This window comes from Meriones unguiculatus, chromosome 5 (assembly GCF_030254825.1).
Source record: "Meriones unguiculatus strain TT.TT164.6M chromosome 5, Bangor_MerUng_6.1, whole genome shotgun sequence".
In the NCBI taxonomy this organism is placed as follows: Eukaryota; Metazoa; Chordata; class Mammalia; order Rodentia; family Muridae; genus Meriones; species Meriones unguiculatus.
This window is the reverse complement of record NC_083353.1, coordinates 120038030-120063592: the sequence shown is the minus strand read 5'-3', so window position 1 is coordinate 120063592 and position 25563 is coordinate 120038030. Positions and strand designations below refer to the sequence as shown.

At 45.8% G+C, this 25563-nt stretch overlaps 1 protein-coding gene across 1 annotated transcript in view; it reads right to left on the bottom strand.

Moving 5' to 3' along the window:
• Etv6 (ETS variant transcription factor 6) overlaps positions 1-25563 on the bottom strand; it is a 235153-nt gene that overhangs the window by 17492 nt on the left and 192098 nt on the right. The window contains 2 exon segments of the mRNA XM_021641343.2: positions 4430-4975; positions 20099-20233. Coding sequence (XP_021497018.2) covers positions 4430-4975; positions 20099-20233 — 681 coding nt within the window.

The window sequence follows — 25563 nt, the reverse complement described above, 5'->3', positions numbered from 1 at the left end:
TTGGTGGCTGCATTTGGCCAAGGCTTCCAATCCTTGTTGGAGAGTCTCTGGGTAGAAGTATTTGGGCTGGGATGGAGACACAGGCTTGAGGCTGTATCACTGATGTATCTGAGTCTTAGGCTCTTTGTCTTAAAAGTTGCTTCTACTGAACTCACCTAGTCCTAGAAAGGACTCCAACACAAAAACCTGATGCTTCTCCACAGAGCATACTTTTCAAGAACCCTTGTAATTTGCAGAGTAAAAATAAAAACATGTTATATTTCAATAGATTTCCCTTGTATTTAATCAGTATTTAAACTGTCAACCATTACTTACTGAATTTTCTTATTGAATTAGTTTTCCCATATGGTTGGTACCCAGGGTAAACTGTCATAGCTTATGTGATCTTTTACTTGCATGATTTATCAAGTGTTTTTCAGAGATGGGAAAGAAGAGTTTATGAAAAATACTTTTTTAATTGACTTGGATAGACGAACTCTTGTCCTCATATCTCTACTAGAAATAGAAAAGAACACTTTGGTCTTTATGCCTTGCGTTTGTGCCTGAGTTTTCTCTATCTAGAATGGCCTCTTCCTTACTCCCTAAATTCTAAGCATTATTTTTATTTATTTATTAAAAAAATTTTTAGTTTGAGACAAAGGTCTTTTATATAAACCACACTGGCCTTGAACCCACAGAGATCTGCCTGCCTCTGTTTCCCAAGTGCTATCCCCCACAGCTTGCCCCTTAGCCATTCTGTTGGGCTCATCTGAAAGGCAGCCCTCACCTTGGGCGGTACTTAGTAGGAGCCATAAGACAAATGGGCACCACAAGTTTTTCTTTCATAGTGAACTGTGCTCAGCTCTTTCATGTCAAAGATGGAGTCTTAGGCCTTTGTGAATTCCCATCCTGCAAGAATGCAGTTCAGAGCCCTCTGAGGTGCCTGCATGCCTAAAATCCTCCTATACTCCAACCAATCATATCTGAATGGCGAGAAGCTGGGCTTGTGTTTTGCTCTGCATTGGTAAGCAGTGTCTACACCCTCCAGCTAAGTTACTCATCAGTGTGACATTTGGCAGCACTTTCATTTCTTCCTGTACCGTGCTCAATTAAAGGGCTTCAAGGAACTAAGTTTTCTCTAACAGCCGCTTTGCAGAGATTTAAAAGCGTCGATGGCTGCTCACTAGACAGACCTTACAGTATAAACAGCAATGACTCACAGAACTTGACCTTCAATAAATTGAATCACTTTTATGAAGATCTTAGGAGCCCAGAAAGACAGAGGGTTGAGGGAGAGAGGTAGGGGTCCTCCAAAATGGCATGGAGGGGCTGTTGGTCACCTCTGAAGAGGGCGGCAGAATCAAGACTCAAGGTCAGATAGTGGACTTGTGGAGCAGGAAGGGACCTCAGCAACCAACCAGACTGACCCTGGCATTTCACCCTTGTGAAAAGCAATGCCTGCCAGTTAAACTGGCTCATCTGGAATTTGGGTACATTAGGTAATGCATATATTTAGAGATTTTACAACATTACAAAGACCATAATAAGAACATTTATATGGAACTCAGTCATCTGTAGGAATAAATGCACTGTCCCCAGAAGATCCGGCCCCGAGATTATCTTCTAGAACATTCTGCCTTCTTAGGGCCAAGGAAAAGTAGATACTAGCGCTTTCTAAGTGTTCTCAAGACAAGGCATCTGTGGATACCAAGATTCATCACTTGACTGAATATTCCATGAGGCTTCCTGTATTCGCATTACACCAGGTTACACAAGGCCATTTTCATCAAAGTATACAGTGTACTTGAGCAGTTGGCCATATCTCCTACCTGACTTTTCTTTCCCTCTCCCTTCTTGTTCGTTTCCTTTGTTACCCTACACAGTTTCTTATATTTTTATACCTGTACCCTCTATGAGTTTGAGCACCTACATAAAATCTAAGACCCGTCAATGAAAGATAAATGTGACAACCCGCCTCTGGGAGAGCAACTAAAATCGCTTAGTATGATATATATCTGCAGCTGCATCTTGACTGTCGTGCCTACACCACCACACTGCTGATGTTTGAGTATATGGTTTTAAAAGTAGTGGTAGACTCAACAAAACGGATGTGCAGATTACAAGGGGAAGACAGCTCCGTCGTATGTCTAAACAATTTCTCTAACCCCCTCTTTCTCCCTCCCTCCCCTTTCTCTCTTGTATGTTGTCTTTCTGGACTTACATGCTTATCTGAAGATTCTCAAGTCTGCGGTGAGATAAAGGTGGACACGGAAGACCTTGACAAGGAAGCCAGCCCTTGAAGGGCATTACTGCAGACAACAGCCAAGGGACAGTAAGGTCACTGAGCCCTCACCTGACGTTGGGGAAAAACCTTGCTGTCTTTTGGCTCTTCTTTGTGGTTTCCCCTGTATAAATGTCTGAGTGTACATCAAAGGGACTCACTCTCAAAGGACTGTCCTGAGAATTTTACACAAGCAATAGGATCTGAAAACACCATGCAGGGAACGAGCCAAGACCATATGCATCTTAGGCGGTTTCCATCACTCACCAATTCTCACATCACCCAGCTGTCTGAGGAAATTCACACACCTCTCTAAGATCTTCCTTCCTTCCGTTCCCTAACCACCCATTCTGCAATTTCTTCATTATTAAAGCAAATCTCGTAACTAGAACAACAATACGAACCCCCATGAATCCACTCACCCACATAACCACCAAATACATAACCACCAAATACCTCCTGGCTAACCCCATTTTATTGCATATCCCACCCTTCCTCATCACTAAACCTGCAGGACTCTTTTCAATTGAGTCCTAAGCATACTCCAAGTTTCTTAGTTTTTTAAAACATGCAAGTCATAGAGAGCTGCCATTTTACTGTTGTTGTCATGGTTCAAACCTGAGGGCTTTATGTATGCTGGATAAGCATTCTACCACTGAGCCACACTTGCAGTACCCATTATCTTTGGATCTCCGTGTGTGTGTGTGCGTGTGTGCGCGTGCACACACACACACATACACACTATCTTGTCTGTAGAGACAGGGGCAGTCTCTCACTGGTCTGGAACTGGTCAAGTAGCCCAAGTTTGTTGGTCAGTGAGTCCCAGGGAGTACCAGTCTCTGTCCTGCTGGCACTGGGATTACAAGTGCATGCAGAGACACCCAGGGTCTGAAGACTCATCAGAGTAAGGTGTTGACTGAGTTTTCCCAGCCTCCTCATTTTCTTTTCTGTTTCTTTCTTTTCTTTTTTTTTTTTTTTTTTCGAGACAGTTTCTCTGTGTAACCTTGGCTGTCTTAGACTCACTTTGTAGACCAGGCTAGAGATCTGCCTACCTCTGCCTCCCTGCGTGCTGGGGCTAACGGCGTGTGCCACCGCTCCCAGCTCATTTTATTTGCTTAACTCGACATCTTTGATGTGCGTTATTTACAGCGATAAAATCCAGGTAATGGCGGAGGTATACTCAGGGCCAAACAAAAATCCAGAAACAAACGATTTAAACAAACAAAGAGACAAGAAGTCAAGGCAGAGGCGAGACAGGCCTTTTGGGAACGGCTACATCTGGTCAGATAGTGGCAGTATCAACTGGGGAGAAGGGCCATCTGTCCCTGTCACCTGAACAGGGCTCGGCCCTAACTGCAGGTCTCTTCACACTAAGGAAGCACAGCCCCTCGTTGTACATCTGCCCCATCCCTTGTGAGGCCTCCAGCCCTATATCTTAATAGCATTCATGGATGCATTTTTCTATACATCACAGGTACCCCCGTGGATGCCTCATGAATGGAGAGACTTCACTTTGCCGAACAGTTAGAGCACAGATAGGCCTTCTGCAGAATTTCATATAAGTTATAGGCAGGCCAGCCAAATTCTAATTGGTAGATTCTTACCTACCCACCTACCCACTTTGGTTTCTTGTTAGGAAAGCACATTCTGGCTTTCTGTCATAACTGAAAGAAGAACTTGGGAGTGGGTTTTCTCTGTCTAAAGGATGGAGCAACACCTGCCTGCCAACACCAATTCCGCCTCCTCTCCCAAAGGGGAAGGCAGCACTGAGTCACTGTCCATAGAATAGTATTACAGGCATGAATCCGAGACAAAGGTTCTTTAAGGCTGTGTCTGGTCATTAATTAGCACCTGGGAACTTCAGGATGGGGCCGTGAGAGCACTCGTAAGCCTTTGATTTTAAATGTTTTCCCTCAGCCAAGATCCTGAGGCAACTCTCCTTGTGAGCTGGATGGAGGACATTCATTCCTTAACATTTCTGAGGCTCATTAACTACTCCCTCCCAGTGGCTCATTAACCAGGCCATCAGGGACTCTGTCTCAGGCAGGCAGAAGCTTCCACTTGTCCTCCCAAACCTCTGCAGTGACAGAGCACTGGGAGTGCTTCGAGGCTGGCTGCAGCCGCTACTGCCGGGCTGGGCGGGGCTGCACGAGGGCTGAGCTCACTCACCTGCTATTCTCCCGATGGGCATGGCGTGCTCTTCAGGCGGGGACACGGAGACCATAATGTGGTTCATGTAAGCCAGGTCCTCCCGATGAGACAGGTTGATGGGCTTCCCTTCCCTGTAAAGCCCGTCTTCCGAGAGCCGGGACTGTTTGAAATCTACCGAGTGCCGGGGGTTCAGGATCAGAGGGTGCATGATGGGGCTGGGCATCAGTTGGATCACTCTCGTGCTCTCCTGCCAGGGGCTGGAGGGCTTCGGGTTGGACTCCGAGGACGGCGGGCAGTGATTATTCTCCATAGGAGACACGGACAGGGGGTAGGACTCCTGGTGATTGTTTTCCTGCTGGAGCCTTGGCCCCTGGGCCCTCTCGGCTGGCGACAGGCGGCGGATCATGTTGTCCAGGGGGGACCGCAGGGGCCGCTGCTCGGGGTCTGGAGAAGGCCTGTGGTTTGTGGTGGTGGGTGACCTAGGGCGGTGTAAGAGTTCAATGGTGGGAGGGTTGTGGTGCACGCTCTCCGCGGGCGGCCTGGGCGGCCTCTGGACACAGTTATCTATGGGGCAAAAGAACAGACAGTCACAGACCCCTGTGAGCCTGCAGCCCTACCTCAGGAATGCTCTATAGGTAGCTTTACAGGTGCATGGAGTCCTTCTCAACCCAGATCCTGTGGCTTTCCCTTTACTCAAACAACACTTCAGAGCACATACTTGAAATCACCTCAGACAAGCCAGGAATGCCCACAAACATTCTATCTAGCATGTGGCTGTGCCTGACAACACAAGGGACCCAATGCCCTTCTTTAGTTCGTCCTTGCTTGACTCTCCTGTGCAGGTTTCAGAGGTGGAGGGGTTCTCAGTGGTTTCACTCCAGATGCTCTGGGGAGCGTATGTTTTCCTGATCTCCATTTCCAGGTGTAGTCACAGCTGTTAACAATGACGATTAATGATGACTCTGTGTTAGGTGCTGGGCTTTATTATTTAAAACTCGGAGCATTCTTAGGAGGGAGATACACTGCTATTAACTTACCCCACACTATTCGGCCGATGGGTAAAGGATTAGAACCAGATTTTAAAATCTGCACTTTGTGTCACACAGATCCCAGGGCACAAAACCAGAAGCCTGCTGTTGGCAGCAATGACTGCCGCCTTTATAGAACGGTGATTCTGTACCTGAGAGAGCTTTCAGAAGCGTGTCCCCGAGTGTACAGACCTTACAAGGCTCAGTAGGAAGGATGAATGCAAGGCCGCCCCAACAACATGCTCTCCATCACACTGGAATTTACACGCTGCGGAGGACAATACTGGAAGTGTATGCAGCTCCAGGATTGAAGTAGCTGTGGACTGGCTGATGATGGACCAACTCCCAGGTGATCTGGGCTCTCTGCCGATGCTCAGGCCAGTGTCTACCCATGCAAATATAGGAGTTGACATCTACCTTCATGGCCTTGTGTTTCTGGGGCAGTCTCAGCAGGAAAATGAGCACTTTTGCTGATTCCTATTCTTTGACACTTCTTAGTGTCAAAACGATGTCAAAGACATCACCTTTGTCAATGTGAAGAATCTGAAAAGGGGAAATGGGACTCTACCAGGGTCAGAAAAGAGGTGGGGTTCCCTTAAGGTTTACACTGTGTTAGCATGAAAATAGAGATTTTTTTTTTTCTTTTTAAAATTCTACTAGATCTCCCTCATCACACGAGGCAGCAAATAAAAGAAATACTGAATATGGCATACAGGGCTCACAGAAAGGGGAAGCACCTGTTTCATGACCATTGTACGATCTGATGTCACGAATTCAAAAACCTTTACTCACTGGGACACTTGTTTAATAATCTAGATCACTCAATGATAGTGCACTAAACAACTGGAAAAAGAAATGAGAGACATCTCAATATTTTGCTGAGTACTGGTGTGCAAGCAATATAGTCAGAGAGGAAAGGAATGGTGAAGGATTTGAAACCTACCACCATTCACCTAGTAAGAGAAAGAGAAGTTCCAGTAATGGCAGTGTGGCTCAATCAAACCAAACTTCCTACGGGTAGACCCTAGAGAAGCCAGATACAGTACACTCAAAAAGGCCAGGTAAAGGTACTGGACAGTGACAAAATAGAAAAAAACACAAGAGGCCTTGCTCTTAAAAGATGGGACCTTCATAGAGAAAGACATTATTTACATAACTTTCCCCCATGAAACCCTCATCGGTGTAGCACAAGGCAGTATAGATGGATAGAAAGCCACATGAGCTGTCAGGGTACAAGTAGATGGCAAAATGGCAGAAACTTGCGAAAGCTTCATCAAGGGTAGAGCACCAGAGAGAACCACTAAACCAGCATTAGCATGCTAAAGTTCTCTTGCATTCTTGTCTGACTCCTGAATACTACGCACACACAGAGGAGACTCAGAAGCAGTGGTTGTATGGCTGAGAGTTATGAGCAGAAATCTCAGCTCCTGGCCGCTATAGGAGAGAAGAAGCAGGTCAGAATTTGAGTCTCATTAAGTTAAAAGGCTCCGTCAAAACCCCAGGCTGCCCAATACCCCAGCATGGCCATGTGTTAGTGTAGTAAATCCTATGTTACAATACAAAAAGACCTTGCTGAGGGCTAAAGGCAGATTTGCCCCAGTGAAATGTAAATTAGTCTCTACACACTAGAAGGGCCTGGCTAATAAATGAACTGTCAATACTCTTTAGAGGAATATAACATAATCCAGAAATCTCTACGGTGTGTTATCTGTAACGTTCAGCAGCAATACAATTTTTCTAGATACAGAAGATGTGAGCTATTATTACAAGGCCTCTAACAGAAACAGATTCTATGACACTGATGGGATTAGCTAATAAGACTTTAAAGGAACTTAAGGTAGCTGTATGTCAGGGACATCATAGCCACAATAAGTAATGACATATAGGAACTGCCAAAACAGAAACTTAAAAAAAAAAAAAAAAAAAAGAAGAATCTAAAACCAAAAAGAACAATGTATAAAATGAAAGAATAGATTGGGCAGACTTAATAGCATATGAGAGAGGAAAGGATGAGAAACTTTAAAATTAAAAACAAATCACAACATCAAGTAGTCAAATATGCCTAGAGTATAGAAAGAATGAGGGAAAAGAGTAGAATGGGCAAATTTAAGTAACTAGAGCAACAATGTCAACAAGAAACTAGAAAATTCCAGAAACTCAGCAAACCCAAGCAGGTTATACATGATGGAAATTGCACTCAGTCATTTGACAGCAAAACTGCTGAAAAGTCGTAAAAAAAGCGACAGTTTTGGGCTGGGTGTGGTGGTGTATGGCTCTAATCTTAGCATTTGGAAGGCTGAGGCAGGAGGCCTGCCAGGAGTTTCAGACCAGCCTGGGTTACATAGTGAGACCTTGTCTCAATAATCAGAGTTTTTAAGCTGGGGTATGAATGTTGAAGGCTGTATGGGGGAGGCAGGAAGGAAGATCAGAATAAGCATAGTAATTCTTCATAGAACCTCCCACCCCCAGATTCTGAAACTAGCTGAGTGTGTTTATATAATGCCACCAGAGAAAAATGCCACACTGTGAACTTTGTTTCATCAACAAAACAACTAAAAAAATATTCCAACAATTTTCCCTTCAGGAGAAGTAGTGTACATACAAAATACACAGAGGGATTTCATGTTTAGACTTGGGTCCTATCACTAACCTGTCTCACCGTAAGTAAACACTCCAAAATCTGGAAAAACAAAACAAAACCAACCAACCAACCAACCAACCAACCAACCAACCAACCAACCAACCAGCAAGTTAGTTTTTGTTGTACAAAAACTAACCCAAATCTAACGTTTGCATCCAAGCCTTTTATAAGCAACAGTCAGAGGCAGCCAACACGTGACTGTTCATGTGATGACATGCTTTTAAAGAGGGAGCAAGGGAGATCCACCAAAACCCTTGCAATCTTGACGCCCTTTCTTAGGCCTTGCTTCCCACCATATGCACCAGTATCCAACTGGTGACCACTGAAAGGACAGCAGTCCTAGGAGCCGCTGGTTGAGCCGGAGCACTGAGTTCCATGGTTCTAATTTTAGCAGCGGCCTTTATCTTTGTAGGCCTATCGGGAAGTGTTTACGGATGGAATGATACACCTGGGAGGTGAGGAAGAGCCAGGTGGGGTATGGAGGAAACAGTCTGGTGGTGACAAGTTCTCAACAGTGGTTGTTGGGGCATCAGTGCTTCCTTAAAGCATCCTCTCTACTTCTCTAGAGAGGGTTGAGGGTTTGTATTATAAAAGCGGTGCTCTTTCTTTTTTAAAAACACAGGGTCTCAAGCCATAGCAATCAAAACTCAAAACAACTGTTTTGCCTTGGCCTCCCAAGTGCGAGGAGTATAAGCATGAGCTACCGTGTCTGCCTGTAAGTTTCTTTTTAAAGCCCTGGTTGATCATGCCTAGACACAGGCTGGAATGGCTGACACCAGTTGCCTCGTTTTACTTCGAGGGCACTGACTCAACAGTGTTACTTTTATGTCTGAAATTTAATAATCTTATGAGAGAAGTGATCTGTGATCTTTTAGTGACAAGGCAAAAACTCTGATAGCTAATATGGACCTAAATTCTGCCAGCCACAAAGACAACTTATGGTGGTTCCTTATTTGTCAGAGTGTGATCGCTGGGAAGTAACTAGTTGGGACAGTTTCATTCTGAGTTTTAAAGATTTTCTAAATGTCTCTTTCTGCTTAAAAGATGTCTCTCTTTACTTAAAAGATTACTAAGGTTTAAAAAGACTTGAGGATCATGGAGATCATGTACTAGGAAAAAAAAAAACAACAAACAAACCCATTTCCAGAATCCATTTCCCGTCTTCTACAAAACAGGCACAGGCGTTGGTCAACGATCTGGTTACCTGCAGGTTCTCTTTGATGTCCCGGCTTCAAGGCCAGGGTGTGGGTGTGTAGTAGGGGCAAGCCTTAGGAAATCAGGGAGGGCTGTGAGCGGAAGCACTCTCAGGCCAAGGGGAAAAGGGGAACTGATGTAATGTCCTGGAGAGATTTCACTCTCTGTCCCTGCCCACATCTTTGGGAACAATGAAGGAGGGAGACAGTGCTCCAGATAATTCAACCCCGACTGGACTTCAGACTCAGGATCCTGGGCAGGGACAAGATGTGGAAGGGCTTGATTTATTTATTTCTCTGCAGATACCACTGAGAGAGGAAGCACTTGATGAAGCTGATAACATTAATGGAAGACAAGTGGATCTGAGGGGATTTAATTCCAGGCTCCTGGTGGTCTGGGCACAAGTGCCTCGAAAGGCTGGAAAGGCCTGCAACAAGACCTTCCAAGCTTTGTTTCAGTACAAAGCTCGCACCCACGTACAGATTGGGCTCTGGTGTTCCTGCCCTGCTGCTTGGTGCTCTGTTATTATAAGTTGGCAGCTGAGCATGGAAACGCAAGAGACCAGAGCCGGCAGGCAGGGGAGCTCCGGACACAGGAAATGCGCTGCTCGGATAGTGGGTGCATGAAATCCCTCAGATGTAGGAGTCTTCTAAGGGCTTTTTTTTTCCCCCGGGGGGGGGGTGGTGGTGGGGGTGGGGTCTGGTGCTATCTGGGCTTGGGCTTAGTAAGCTGTTCAAGTAAAAACCTGGGAAACTGTCCATGCCACCCTGGTTCTGAAGGTCTTGATAGGGGAAAGAAATGCCTACGGAAAAGGGAGGCAGAGCTACACGTAAGATTGTAGGCACCGAGGCCCGGGAGGAAAAAGCTCCAAGCCTGGTAAGGAATATTCACTGAGCCTGACAGTGTGATTTCTAAGCCCAGAGCTTATAAACGTCCTCGAACGTAGAGAATCCCACTGTTTGAGCCAAACAAATAAAGCAGGACTTTAGATGCGAAAAAGACGCCATATTCTCTTTCCTACTATTTATTAGAACCCCTTCCCCTACCTGCCCTTGTGTGTGAGATGGGGTCTGTGATGGCTGGTCTTGATTGTCAACTTGAGAGGCTATGTAATCACCATGGAAACCCACCTCTTGGTGTGTCTATGGGTGTTCTCAGAAAGGTTTTAAGTAAAGAGGGAAGACCCTGAATGTGAGAGGCTACACCCAGTGGGCTGGGATTATAGGCATAATGAAGTGGAGATTCGAACTGAGCACCAGCAGTCATGCCTCTCTACTCCCTGACTATGAGTTCAGTGCGATTGGTTGTGGCACCCTCCTGCCGCTGTGCTTCGCCCACAATGACGGGCTGTCCCTTTAGCTTGTTTTTGTTTCGCACCTTGTCATTGCAATGAGAAGAGGAACTGATACAGAATCTCATTAGAGATGGGTCTGGCCTTGAACTTACTACATAGGTAACAATGACCTTGAATTCCCAATCCTCCCGTTTCTATCTTTACTAGCTGAATTCATCCAAATGGCCCAAGTTCTGTCACATATAGAAAACAAAAAAGCAAGTCGTAAAAGGCTATGGCAAATCTCTCAGGTTCATATATCACATGTCAGCATCACATGTCACCCCCATGTTATCCTCAGGCTCAGAGACGTGAGTCAGGGAATTTATCAGCCTCAGGCCACCATGTTTCAAGTATTCCAGAGAGGACCACAACTCAGCAGTTTTGTGAAAGAGCTAAACAAAAGTTAAAAGGCTCTAGGTAAAGGCCCATAAGATGAAATTTAAACTGTATTTCACCCCACCATGTTCTCTTAGTCCTCTTATTGGGTTGTTAACTGTGCCCCAAATCATATGTTTTAGTTTCCAGGATCTAATAATGTGGCCTTATTTGGAAAAGAAAATCCTTGAAGACATAATCGGTTAGGAGGAAGCCATTTTATGTGCTAGGAGGGCCCAGCCCACTGTGGGCAGCGCCATTCCCTAGACAGCTGGTTCTGGGCTATAGAAGAAAGGCTGTTAACTATGAGCCTGGGAGACAGCCAGCAAGAGGCAGACGCCCATGGCTACTTCTTTTTCTTTTTGTGAAGGAAAGCATGGGGACAAGTTTAGTGATAGCAACAGAGCAGGTCAGCTGTAAATCTTGCCAGGAGAAAGGGGATGAAGAGGGTTAGAAAAGATGCCATTTATAAGGGAGATCAACAAGCAGTCACAGGGCAAAATCAGAAGAGGCTTCAGAAAGCGTGAAAAGTTCAGAATGCCAGAGAAAACATGCTTACCCTGGTCAGTAACCAAAGAGAGGCGTAACAAGAAGTTAAAAAAAAAAAAAAGTAACCCTCTTCTGAGTCCTGACTCAGAAAAGTGGGCAAGCTACATGGCAGAGGCTCCACAGAGCTATCTGATGGAAGAGGCTAAACGTGACTGCCCTGCCATGTTCTCTGTTACAGACAGTTGTTAACACACCACATGAGTGATGGGAACTGAACCGGGGTCCTCTGGAAAAAGCAAGTGCTCTTAATCCACGAGCTTTCTCTCCAGCCCCGGTGTTTTTGGTCAGGATGCTTGCCATAGAGGGGAAACTAGAACACCTTACCATTCCGTATGACTGCTGCCCTTATAAAAAAGGGGTTGTGGGTATGGACACAAGCACACAGGAAGAACGCTATGCTATGTGAAGGGCAAGGCAGGGACCTCCAAGACAAGTAACACTGATTAACGGCCTTCCGTAGGTAAGAGTGAATCTTGGGCCAGGTCCTCCCTCTCAACCCTTAAGGAAACCAATCCTGACCATGGGCTTCAGGCTAAGAAGGATGAAGTCGAGCTGGGACCGGTGGAGTCTGCAAAATTCTGGTCAGGCTGCGAGTGCAGGGAGAGGGAGGATATATTTTAGTGTTACAGCTTGTTATTCGTTTATGAAGGAGTTTCTTAGACAATATTGAAATTGTGTGTGTGTTTATTTGTGGTGAACAAAGGCTAGACTTGGGGTGTGGGACGGGATTTCCAGGGTGAGTGCACACCACTGGCTGCGGGCTTAAGGTGCTGGATGCCTCATTTGCATGGGCAGGTACTTCAGGTGCTAGGCTATGTGAATACCTCGGGAACTTTGGGGGTGGGGGCTGTAGGACTATGTGGGCTAAGGGCACGCAGGTATAAAACAGGGAGGGAGCAATCCTTACTCCTGCCAGTCCCCCCTGTTGTGGGTTTTGGACATGTCTTGACCTCACTCTAACTCTATGCTGGTTTCTTTGGTGGCAAAGTCCATGTGCCCCACATACTTGGTACTTATGCAGAGGAGCAGTGTTCAGTTCTTAGCACCCACATTCACAACTATCTGTAACTGATTCACAACTCTCTGTAACTCCAGTTCTGAGGGAATCTCTGAAGACACTGCGTAAACATTTCACACACATGAAATAAAATTAAGCCCTCAAAAAGTAATCAAGGGGTCCTTGGACATAGTTGAGTGTCCTTGGATGCAGTTTAGTCAGTTGAGTGCTTGCCTAGCCTGCACACAGCCCTGGGCTTGGTCTCCAACAGAACATAAATCAGGGATGGAGATGGATAGCTATATTCAAGGCAGTCCTTGGCTACCTAGTGAGTTTAAGGCCAGTAGGGGTTACATGAGTCCCTGCCTTAATTAAAACAAAAGCTTCTAAGGGGTAGGATTTGAAACAAGCCAGTTAGACCTGTGGGGTAAACCTATCAACGCTGACAGAGACTGGAGTCAGGGCAGCACAAAGGTAAGGCTGAAGAGCATTGCAGTGGGGCTAGCCAATCAGTAGCCTTTCAGCTGACAATTTTCTTCTTTAGAGATGAACCACTGACCACAGTGCCTGATCTCCAAGGGACTGGCCAGCTTTTCCCTGGGTTTCTTGGAAACTTCCCACCTTTCTCTAGAGTTACTCATGCATATAGGAATCTCCCACCCATGAAACTTTTGGCTGAAGATACAGACTCATCCCGGAGCTAAAAACAGTCTCCAGACCACAACAGTGGAAGATGACTGAGGTCTTACAGAGATGCCAAGGGACCATCTGCACTGACCATGCTGAGAAGGGGACGGAGGTCAGAAAGAACAAGGACCCTGGCCCTGAAACAGGAAGGAAGGGTCTTTGCTTCCATTTCCTCATCTTTTAGGTGGGAACAGGAAATGGATATCTGGGCCTGCTCTTATTCTCCTGGGACCTCTCATGACCTGCTGCAGGCTTTTAGAAGCACAGCGTGGAGAGAAGTGAGAAGATTAATCTCATTCTTGAATGTAAGAGCAGACAGCCAGAGGAGTCACAGAAAGGTTCTAGGTAGGAGAGCATAGCATGCCCCAGGTTCAAGGAAGCAACACAAGTGCTCACTGCCAAAGAGGCCATGCTCTGAAAACAACGAAGACCGACACTGTCCCCAGAGCAGTTCTGACAGAGATGGTGCCCAGTTAGTCCAGAGAGGTGTTCTGGCAGTGACAGGCCTTTACTATGCGTGGGATGCACGAACCTGACACGTGAGCCAAGCCCATGGCGCTCCTTCCCAAAGATGAGGTTAAGAAACCTGGAACTGGAAGCAAAGAAAACAGAAGCAAAGGACCATTTCATGCCGAGGTGCAAACTATTCAGCTCATCCAAGTGTGCTGAACTGTGGGCCAGGCTGTACAGCTTATACACATTTTATCACAGTGAAGAATTTACACAAAAATAAAAATAAAAAGGACGATTAGAAACTCAACTAAGCAATGGGAAGACATGCCAAATAATGACAATAAATGGCGTTTACTGAGTGCCTCCTGGCAGGTGCGTTCCTGAGGGCCAGTTCTCACAGTGATTCATTTCTTTCTTACATGGTATGAGGGAGGTACTGCCATTTCCCTTCTTTGACACATGGAGGAACTAACTTGCCCAGAGACAGAGAACAGGCAGACTGGGGAGTTAGAATGTCCTTGAACCTGGGTTCATGATGCCCTCTAGCTCCTTTATATACCACACAGTTGAAATACATAATAAAGATGTCACATCCTACCTGGTGGCATCTTTAACACTAGAGAATCAGGTGAGTTTTCTTTTTTTTTTTACGATGAGTAAGAGCCCAGGGCCAGGGCACCTCTTCAGCAATTGTAAGGAAGGGCTGGCTTCCAAAGAAGCGCTGCACAGAGGTGCTGGCTCCCCTTCCAGACCCCAGGGTCTGGCTTAGACCCTATCTACCACATAGGCCGGGAGGCTTTCCTCATCCTGAGAAAACCAGCCATCCAGAAGGCTTATTCCTTCCAATTTTGAATAAGATTTTTAAAATCAAGAACTAGGGCTAGGATAGAGCTCAGCTGGTACGGTGCCTGCCCAGCAGGAAGAGGCCCAAGGCTCCATTTTCCAGTACCATATAAAACACAGCACAGGAATGTTTCAGCATCCCAGCACTGGAGAGGAAGAGGCAGGAAAACCAGAAGCTCAGTGTCATGCTTGCCTACATGCTAAATTAGAGGCCAGCCTGGGCTACGTAGACCCTGATTCAGAAAAACATACTAGGCCATGAACTAAAAGGCCTACCTGGGGGCCTTTGCAATGTCTTTGACATCTTGCTGTTTTCATTTTATCATACAAGCAAAGGGTCAGTAGATCCACTGTGCCCAAGTAGGGTCCTAGAAATTGCCTCAGTATCTTAATGTCTATGGAATGGTCTCATTTTCAAGCCACCTCCTCTACTTTCAGGCTGCACAAACATGGAAAACTTACAAAAAAACAAAACAAAACAAAACAAAAAAACCAGGAGAACACTGAGGTCTGCTGTGACCCTCACCTGGATTTAAATTTTAGCTTTGTGTACCGGGAGGGATGACTCAGCAAGTCAGCAGTGCCGCCCATGGAAGCGTGAGGACCAGAGCTTAGACCTGAGGCTCTCAAATGATGGGTGGGTGTGGCAGCCCACCGGTAATCCAGCAAAGAGGGGGCAGGACATCGGATCCCTGAGGCATGTAAGTGGAATCGGTGAACTCTGGGTACAAGTGAGAAACCCTGCCTCAATACCTAAGCTAGAGTGGTGGAAGAAGACACCATACATGCATCCACAGACACACACATACATGCACGCACGCACACATGTATGTCACATGCCTCATCTTCAGTTAGCTCCCTGCAGTTGTGTCTCATTCCAAAGCAGTCCTTAGGAACTGCATTTGGTAGTGCCAGGAGGAGTAACGTTCCCCTCAAAAAAAAAAAAAAGAAAAAAGACAACAGGAATGAAATTCAGTGGGCCGAAGCAGAATGCATGCCACGTTCCTGTACCCCAATAAAGAGAAAACTGTCCTCTAAGTTCTGGGCTGTTCCCGTGTGCTAGCTGCAGGGAAAATGAGAGTGTTACGATGTACGGAACTTCTCAGCATGACTTGAGAAGTCCACGTGCACCCTGTGACAAAAAGCTACCACGAGAGCATTTCTATCCCCTTAAACCTCACCTACCACTGCAGAAGCAAGCACTGTGTGCACAGTGGGGGGGGGGGGGGGTTGAAAGGGAAGGAGAGATAGGGAAGGGGGAGGGAGAAACATATTTTTTTCCCTTCTCCCTACAGACTCTGCAGGGCTGGCCCCACTTGGACTTCAACCCAGACTGGCAGTGTATTTTATATGGAGCTTTAAGGGGACCAGTGCCAGTTACAGGTAGGGGACTGGGCCTTTCTTTGAAAAAGTGGCAACCTGGTACTTTCAGCTCCATGGGATGTTAACTCGGCTGATTTGGGGAAGCAGAGACTGGAAATACGCTTCCATTACAGTCACATGCAACAAGACAGATTTCTTTTATGATCATTTGCTGGTCCAAATTTTCTGAAGATGCTTTTTGCCTTCTGGTTCGTGTGCAAGTGCCAGCATCATCGATTTCGCTGTCATTCTTCTAAAAACCACCTACCTACTATCGAATTCATGTGCTGCAGATACAATGAGTCATGACAGTCAAAGCAAAGGAATCTTCTGAAAGTGCACTTTCCACCACAAGTGAATGAGGCACTGCCAGAGAAGGGCAGCGCTGCCGGGAGTTCTGGATAAGGTTGGACATAGCTGAGACCAGGAGGATTTCCTGCTTTACTGGGTAGCACCAAGCAGGACTCTGTCCTGGCTTCCTGTGTCTTCACCACCTAAAGCCTTAGGTGAAGACTGTTCCGTTCATCTCCATGTTGCATGGCTATGTTACATTTTAAAGCTGTAAGAGACCTTTAGAACCCTCTCATCTATTCTGCCTTCTCACCACAGGGAAAACTAAGAGCCAGAGAAACGAGAAACTTGACCTTCATGATTTGTTTTGTCATAACTGGTGATTAGAGCCTAGTTTCCAGACTTACGGATCCTGTTCTTTAAACACACACACACACACACACACACACACCCCAAACAAAAGCCACCTTAGGTTGTCTGGAGTGGTTCTGGTTTATGCCTGTTGTCCTGGCTTACTCATTAGTGGAGTGTTCTGTCTCTACCCTAAGTATCCCAATAATGAAAGAGACAGTGTACAGTCAACCTATAAGATTTCATCCTTTTCTTCCATGACTAATAAACACACACACACACACACACAGAGAGAGAGAGAGAGAGAGAGAGAGAGAGAGAGAGAGAGAGAGAGGGAGGGAGGAAACAGTGTTGTTCTGGGTGGTTGCTTTGAGAGAGAGAGAGAGAGAAAGAGAGAGAGAGAGAGAGAGGGAGGGAAGAAACAGTGTTGTTCTGGGTGGTTGCTTTGCTCAAAGCCTGGACAGATTTCAGAAGAGCAAGTTGTGTAGACTGCATTGGTGTGGTCGCCATACTGTCCAGGCAAGGAGGGGAAGCCCTGAGCCAATTCCAGGATCCTCACAGCTGGCACTGCCCTACAGCTGTTAGAGTGGAAGGAGGCTTCAGTGTAATGGACCCACAGGGGACACTTGTGGGGCAGCATCAGTAGATTAAATAAGACACACCTGTCCTGCGGGATGAAGTCCCACTGTGAAATGAGCAGTGTCTGAACTGGCTAAGCTGGGTGCCATGGAGTCACAGGGGGTGAACACAGCCTTGTGTCTGTGTCTCACTGCGTCGGGATGCTCTGCTGCCTCTCGCTGAAGCACACACTGCAGTGCCTCTTCTCTTTCCGGCCTGCGATTCACACACAGGCTGAGCTCCACCAGCCCAAGAGCTGAGCTCCAAAGTGCCCTATGGCCTGAAACCCACACGATGTCACATGTTTCAAATCCCACACGTGACACATGTGGGTGGTCACATTCAAAATATAGCCATGTTGGTAATGTTTAGAAAATCAAAACTTTAACACCCTATAGAAAAATCATCTTTAGACCATGTATATGAGATATATAAAAAATGAATTTCATGGTTAGTCTTAGGTCCCATCCTGAGATATCATATCTATATATGTAAATATTATAAAACCTAAAATGCAAACCACTTCTGGTCCCAAGAATTTTGATAAGGAATACTCACTCAGCTTTTATCCATAAACACATACTCAAGCCAAGTCAGTAGCAATGTCTTGGGCCAACATAGTTTTGCGTATCCTTAATTGTGTATAAAATCTGGTATATATAATTTTACCTTACCAGAATTTTTCTTTTGGTCCAGACATTTTAGCACATATCGCTACATTCTCACCTGCCGTTGACTGATCTATTGCCTCCACTAACCGCAGTGTTTTAATTCTTGCGACACTGCATGCTTAACCTTTTTTCTTTTTTCCTTGAGAAGGAATGAAAGAGGCTGGAGGTTGGGAAGGCGAGCTACCATCCTAAGAGCGTGCCACAGGAAGTAGCTTCTCCCTGCCACCCATGTCTTACCTGGCTCTTTCTACTGACACCACCTTGTAGGGCTGGTGTCGCCTGTTCGTCTGAGGTTGGGGAAGAAAAAGGCTCTTAGATCTTGCTTCCTGACTACTGGCATCCAGGAATGGTCTCCATGGATGCACCTGGTGCTTTCAAGAGTTGGTTCTGAGGTGTATCTCTGCCTGATCTGCAGGGCTAGGAAGCCCCAGACCTCTCATTAGCTCTACTCTCTTAGTGACTGAGTTCACCATTGACATCACAGTGCATTTGTGCACAGTTTATCAGGGTGCATGATGGGACACACCTGTTTCCTTGGTTTGAGGGAAGCTCTCAGGTTAGCCAGGTTTCTTTATAAAGGATTAGCCCGTGCACAGAAGAAGAAGGAGAAAGAAGAAAGAAGAAAGAGGAAGAGGAAGAAGAGGAAGAGGAAAAAGAAGAAGAAGAAGAAGAAGAAGAAGAAGAAGAAGAAGAAGAAGAAGAAGAAAAGGAAGAACAACAACAACACAGACACACACACACACACACACACACACACACACACACACACACATCTACCTACAGACCAACTACTTCCAAGTCAAGTCAGACCAAGTAGGAAGGAACCACATGCCTAAAACCACATTTGGAAAGAAAATGGGGACAAATTCCAAATGAAAAACTTTTTTTTTTTTTAAATAGTTAGAGAAAGAAGGATCGGGAACCCATCCCATAGCCTGTGTGTCTGAAGAGCCAGGCCAATAACACAATGCCTGTCAAGCTTCAGTGAGCTCACCTCCTCTTCTCTGGAGTGGCTCCTGGCTATAATGCAAGCCGGAAATAAGCAAGGACAGAGGAACAAACCCAAATTGATGGGAGGGTGCAGATGCTAAATTTAGTAAGAGGTACTGGAGGAGAGGAGAGGATGAGAGTTAAGGAGCATGCCAAAAATACTGGCATCATTCTCTATCTCAGATGCAGGAGAGGATTGGCTGAGAGACAAGAAGGCCCCAGGGTCACCTGGTGTCAGGCTCTTTCTTTCCGTAAAGTGCTAATTAAGAGAGCACCAAAACTCAAGCTTCTACATTGTCTGACCATAAAAGAGAAGTAGCAGTCCGGTGTTTGGAAATGATTCACTAGTCAACAACACTTCCCAAGGAGTGGGGTCTCGAAATTGGCTTTCAAGAAAATATGTATGGAAAAGTCCCACACTGATAACTGCATGCTGGCCCCTCAGCTGGGAGGATGAGGACTTGACAGCCCTGGGAGATGTGGCGCTATGCACAAAGGGGCATTTTTCATCCCTGCACCCAACACCTACTTCTGTACTTGACTGGGACGTCACGGCCTTGAGCTATCTACTGATGTTTCTCTGGTTCCTGTGAGTCCCAACAGAAAGAGCACTTACGACTGGAGGCTTGAAATGGAGCTCACATCAACAAACAATCTTTGCTGAATGATGGAGAAAGCCCCGGCCCAACACCAACCTCCCCCAGACGGAGTTTTCTCCTTCCACCAGCTTTCATGAATACCTTGCTCAAATATCTTCAATGACTGACTTGCCAGGCTAAGCTCCCTGGATTAGTTCTACAGTGGAAAACGTTCTACAGTGGAAAACGTTCATCATTGCTGAAACAGGGAGACAGATGGCTGACACAGCTGTATTTATTTTATTTTATATAGATTATATATATTTGAAAATTTTTATGATGAATGGGCTCCCCAATCAAGCCTTTTACCCTTTTCTAAGGCATTACCCTACCTAACTGGAATGTTCTTACTGTTTATCAGAGACTCCTCCTTTTATAAAGTTGAGCTGGCTTCCTGTACCTGGGTGTCATCTCCCCTCTTATTACATCCCCGAGTGTGTATTACAGTAATCAATGCTTACACTGCTGATCGTGAACTTCAGAGAGTGTTATGCCTCCCTCATCCAGGGAACTCCCCCAAATGAAGACACACTGCAGGCACTCAATCCATGCTTCCCGAATGAAGAACGAGTTTACAGCAATAAGAACCGCTTGGCCGGTTAACCATTTAGCCCCTTGGTTTGTCTAAACCCCAGGCAAACCAAGAGAAGCCTCTTCCAGTACCTTCTTCATGGTTCTGATGCAGCAGGACCTCTGGCTTCGTGTGGATAGAGTTCCCAGGGTGGAAGAATGGTGAGAAGAGAATGCGAGGTTTTCTCTGCTTCAGAATATGCTGAAGGAGTTCGTAGAGCACATCGCCTGGAGAGAAAATGGAACAAAGAGACGGGATAGATGCTTAGTTAACAGCTACAGAATGAGCCGCTGAGCCACAGACGGTCAAGGAAACAATGTTAATTAACAGAACAGATTGTCGACCCTTGACAGGGATAGGACACAGCACCTATGCACATGACTCTACATGTCAGGGCTGTGTGGCTTTTAGAAGTGATTGTTTCAAGCTTTACTTATGTGTGTGCGCCATGTGCATGGGGGTATTTCCAGACATCAGAAGAGTGTGCTGTCAAGCAGTGATGCTATACACTACACTTAGAAAGTTTGCCAAGTGGGTAGATGTTGGGACAAATGTTCTCATCACTAAACTAATAATAATTACGATAATAAAGAAGACAAGAAAAATTTGAGATGGTAGATTAGATATGACATTAATTTTAGGGATGATCTCATGGACAGTGATCTCCAAACTGATCAAATCATATATACTTTATATAGCTGGCGATTCATAGGATCTCAACAAAGTTTCTAAATGCTAAAAATAAGAGCAGCATACCTGTGGTGCATACCTGTGATCTTAGCACTAAGGAGGTAGAGGCAGAGTCCGACAGCATCCTGAGGACACTCTGGGCTACCTGAGACCCTGCCTAAACAACAACAAAATAACAACAACAAAGAGTAAAAGTGAAAATGAGTAATATTAAAAAAAGTTTTGCAACTGGAGATATAGCTCAGTGGTTAAGGGCACTTGTTGCTCTTGCAGAGGTCCTGGGTTTAGTTCCCAGCACCCACATGGTGGCTCACAACCATCTGTAACTCCATTTCCAACGGATTTGGTACCCTCTTCTGACCTCTGTGGATACTGGGCACACACGTGGCACACACACATACACTCAGGCAAAACATTTATCATACCCAAAATAAAACTTATGTGTATGCTCGTGTGGGTCAGAGGACAACTTTGTGAAGCCAGTTCTTTCCTTACATTTTATATTGGTCCTTGTAGTCAAATTCATGACCCTTCTACCCAATGGGTCATCTTCCTTGTCCCCTCTCCACTAAACAATATAAATTGTTTTATATTGTTAATAAACATAGCAAGTCTAAATAAAAACATCTAAATAACAGATGGGAAAACACTATAGATCCTCCAGAGAGGGGATTTGTGGATCAGTTAGCTCCGAGCAAAAGGTTCATGACTACAGTAGGTTTTGAAGCTGCTCCCATGTTGCTGACATTTTCAGCTGCTGTAATGACAGAGAGCCCACGACAGGGTGATCCCAGAGCCAGGGAAAATTCAAACTGTCTCAAGACCTACCTATTTTTTCAAAAATAACCTTTTAAAAATCTCTCTCTGTTTGTACTTCAGAATTATTATTATTTTTTTTTTAAATTACATCCTCCGTATCTACATTCTGAATGCACAAAATGGCTCACAGATTCTTGATAGAAATTTTACCTTACATCAGTAGGATGTTGTGGAAGGAGGCTGAGGATGGGAAATCTGAAGCTAGCCTGGGCTACCCAACAAGATCCCAAATAACAACACAGTTTCCTAGAGGGAGAATACATCTTTCTAACTCACTCAAAGCCCGGACTGGGGACTATCGGGTGTTTGAAATAACAAACTTCACTAGTGTAGGCCAGGGCTGTTAACTCCTGACCACTCTCTATAACTGGTTCAGTCTGGGGTCCCCCCTTCTGTAAAAACACATCTAGGCATCACTCCAAGCTCCACAAAAGTATCTCAAGATGTTGTTAGTTGGAGAGAATGGTGGGTGCTGTATACTTGGTATGTGAAATGTCTACCCAAGTAGGTCATTAGCAAAACAGAACAAAACAAAACCTACCACCACCAACCTGTCATGAACTGGTTCCACCCTCTCTGGCTTTGATACAAGTTCACAATGCAGGGGGTGCTAAAGAAGTCTGTTAGGATGGGTGATTAATTTTTAAAAACACCACAGCACTCTCGCTGTCCTCCCCACACCCTTCCCTACACAGAGACACGCAGTCAACAATTATACCAAACAATGGGCCTTTGTCTCTGATCTCAGCCATTTTTAAAGCTGCTTTAATTAACAACTTAATTTAACTGCGTATTTTGGGCTGTGGATATTGCTATTTTTTTTTTCTTCCAAATTGGAGCATGAAGAACAGAAACACTCCACAGGAGATTTTTCCCTGCAAGCATATCTGCTTTGGTATAGCGCCCTACACCAAATCAAGTACTGTGGTGGCTACGCCCTCCCAAGCTCCTACCTCCATACCTCCAACCCCCGAAGAACCTTCCTAGCTAGCTACTGCCTATTCTGTAGTCCTCCACCTTTGAATTCTGATCACTGGTGGTGTAGCTAGCTGCTACCATTTACAATCAGGATTGAATGAAGACTAGGACACCAGCCTTTAGAGGGTTTCCTTAAGACTGGATATGCAGGTGGACACAGAGGAGTTCTGACCACACTTTTGGAAATGCCTAGGGAAGGTAGAACTTGTACTGGGTGCCAGGTTTCAGAGCTGGGCAGGGTTTCAGTTCTCCAAATCAGGAGCCATCCATCGTTACAGCTCCGATGAGAAGGGAGTGCAGAACCCAAAATACAGTCCTATTTTAATGATTCACATTTTAATCTCATACAAAAATAAGCCCCTAATCAACACTTTTTTCTTCCCGTTTAGTGTAATGTCTTCCTAACCCTTCCTAATTTACATGGTCATACTGGGTTTGAGCTTGTAGATTTGATCAATGTTTTATTTTGGCATTATGCAGAATAGAAAATGCAAACATTAAAGAAATGTGTTCCTGATGATCACTATTAAAAAAAAAACTCTGCAATTAGTGTATCCATTTTAGAAGGGGAGGCCAGGAAATATAAATTTAGTGTCTCTGAAGGGTGTATAGCGCTGTTCCCTCGCGAGGGGCACAGACTGCAGACACAGCCAGCCCGGGGACCAGGTCACCTTGAGCGAGTTCCTGGGTTTCTCTACAAAATGCAGGCTGCACCCCCTACCTCTCCCGCTCATCATAAAGGTGCAAAGGGTGATGCAGACGTAGACGAGCAGCTGGAACACACCTGGGGCTGGCGAGGGGCCCTAAAACAAGGGCTCGGAGGAAGAAGCCACTTTCTTTTTCGAGTTCTCATTTCTTTAAGAGAATTTATTTATGGCCGCTGCGTGCGCATGTGAGGGCATGTGCTTGTCACAGTGCAGGTCGGAGAGAAACCTTGCGGAGTAGGCTCTGTCCTTCGCCCTCCTCCTGCCACACCGAGCTAAACCTCCTCCTGTCACGCGTTGCTGACGTATGCTCTGCCCTCACGATGTGTTAGCTTTGCATCCAACAGCTGCCACGGGAGGGGCTGTGCAGAGACTTGCCTACAGAAGAAGGCAGTCTCTGGCAGTTGCTTACCTCAACCCTACTCCAGAAGCAGGAGTAAGACGGCCATGCAAATGCCGTCCATAGGGACGGCTGCCAGGGAGCCCGCGTCCTAGCTCTGTCAGGGAAGCTATACAACCCTTGAGGGTGGGCACAGCTGGACCAAGCATGGCCCCTCCACCACCAGGAGCTTGCACAGAGGAAGAGGCTGGCTCAGCGCCGAGGAGGAGGCAGCACACTGTCCACGCACTGTGTGCAAGGGCTGTCACTAACGCAGCGCACCTGGAATATCAGGTCATAAAGAGGATTCTAGAAATGTCTTAGACAGGCTCAAACTTCTGCTCTCTAGGAGTTTCCTCACTCCCCTTCCCCTGCCAAGAAACAGCCTTGGGGGAGAAAGTCCTATGATGGGCAGCCAGCCCTGGCATATAAGAAAACCATTTTTTGATGACTCTAGTCGGTAGAAAGTTCTGTTGAGTTGGAACCTGGCTTTCTTGAAATTCCTATATCCTGGTCTTGGCTTCTAGAGTGTTCAAAAATGTGTCTTGCCTACAACTTCCTAAATAAATGAAGATGGCCCTATGCCTCCCTCCAAGTACACTGTCCTTTGGCTCCACCTGTTCTGTGGATGTAGACTTCAAATTTTCAAGTGTGCAAATTATATCATTTATTATTGTTATAATTGTAGGCGTGCACACGTGTGCAAAGGCATACATACCAAAGCACATACGTGCTATTCAGAGGACAACTTGTGTAAGTCAGTTCTCTCCTCCCTCCACGTGTGTCTGGGATCAAATTCAGATCGCCAGACTTGGAGGCACACATTTTTACCCACTGAGCCATCATGCCAGCCCAGGGTATCGTTCTTAAAAGGAAACACTGGTGATTCTTCCTTGAAGAGTCTGCACACACTTGGGTCCGTCCTGCGTTTTGTGACTCTTCTTTCTGAGGCCCACATCCTTGCTTAGTAAGCCTGTATTAAAAACCTTCAACACTGCTTCATAAAAATAAGGTTAACATTGATAAAGGGAGCTCTGGATCGCAGAGGGTTATTTAGAATAAGTTGTGTACTTGCCTACTAAAACCAAAGCTTGAGCCATCAACGTGTGCTCCTAGCAAGTCTCCGCGGTCTCAGAAATGGCTGCAACTGGTTCCTCTATAGTAGGAGGCGATGGAACCCAGGCCTCTACATTCTGAGTCAAGAGCACATCCCCATGGCCCAGGCACACTCATGCTGCACAGAGGGGGATTTACTATGAAGTTGGGAGCATCAGTTACATTCTTCCCTGGAAAGAATGCTGGAAACTGAAAATACTTATACCCTCCAGCTTTATGTCCTAATGCTGATACATTATCCTGTGTCCACATACACACACTGAAACACAAGCAGCTTCAACCTGTGTATTTTGACATATATTTTGAAAGCCATGCAACCCAACATATTTTCAGAATCTGAAATTCTGCTTTTTCCCACTCTTTGTGTGTGGGAGGGTTGTGGGGGTGGGACACCTGACTGCCTTGGGCTTCTTCCTCCATCCTCTTTGCCTTGCTGTCTTGGATAGAGTCTCTCAGCACACTGGAAGCTCACTAGGTGGCCAGTGAATTCTTATGACATCCCTGTCACTGTCTCTCAGTGCTGGGGTTACAGGCATACATCGCCATGTTCAACTTTTCATGCAAGTGCCCAGGACTTGAGAATTCAGATCCTGACGCTTACATAACACCCTATCTGCTGAGAGCGCTCTCCAGCTCCAAATTGTATTACCTATCTTATTGGAAGTTCTTTCAAAAGCTGGGCCTGCTGACACCCACTATGCAGAAGGCTGAGGTGGAGGAGGGAAATTCAAGATCTGCCTGGGTAACTCAGCATGACCCTGTCAAGAGAAGGAAGCAAACTGGGGTGGGATGGAGGGTGGGGTGGGAGTGGGTTGAAGGTAGATAAGGGTGGAGCTTAGCCTATATGGGGGAGGGGTGAAGAAGAGAAAGT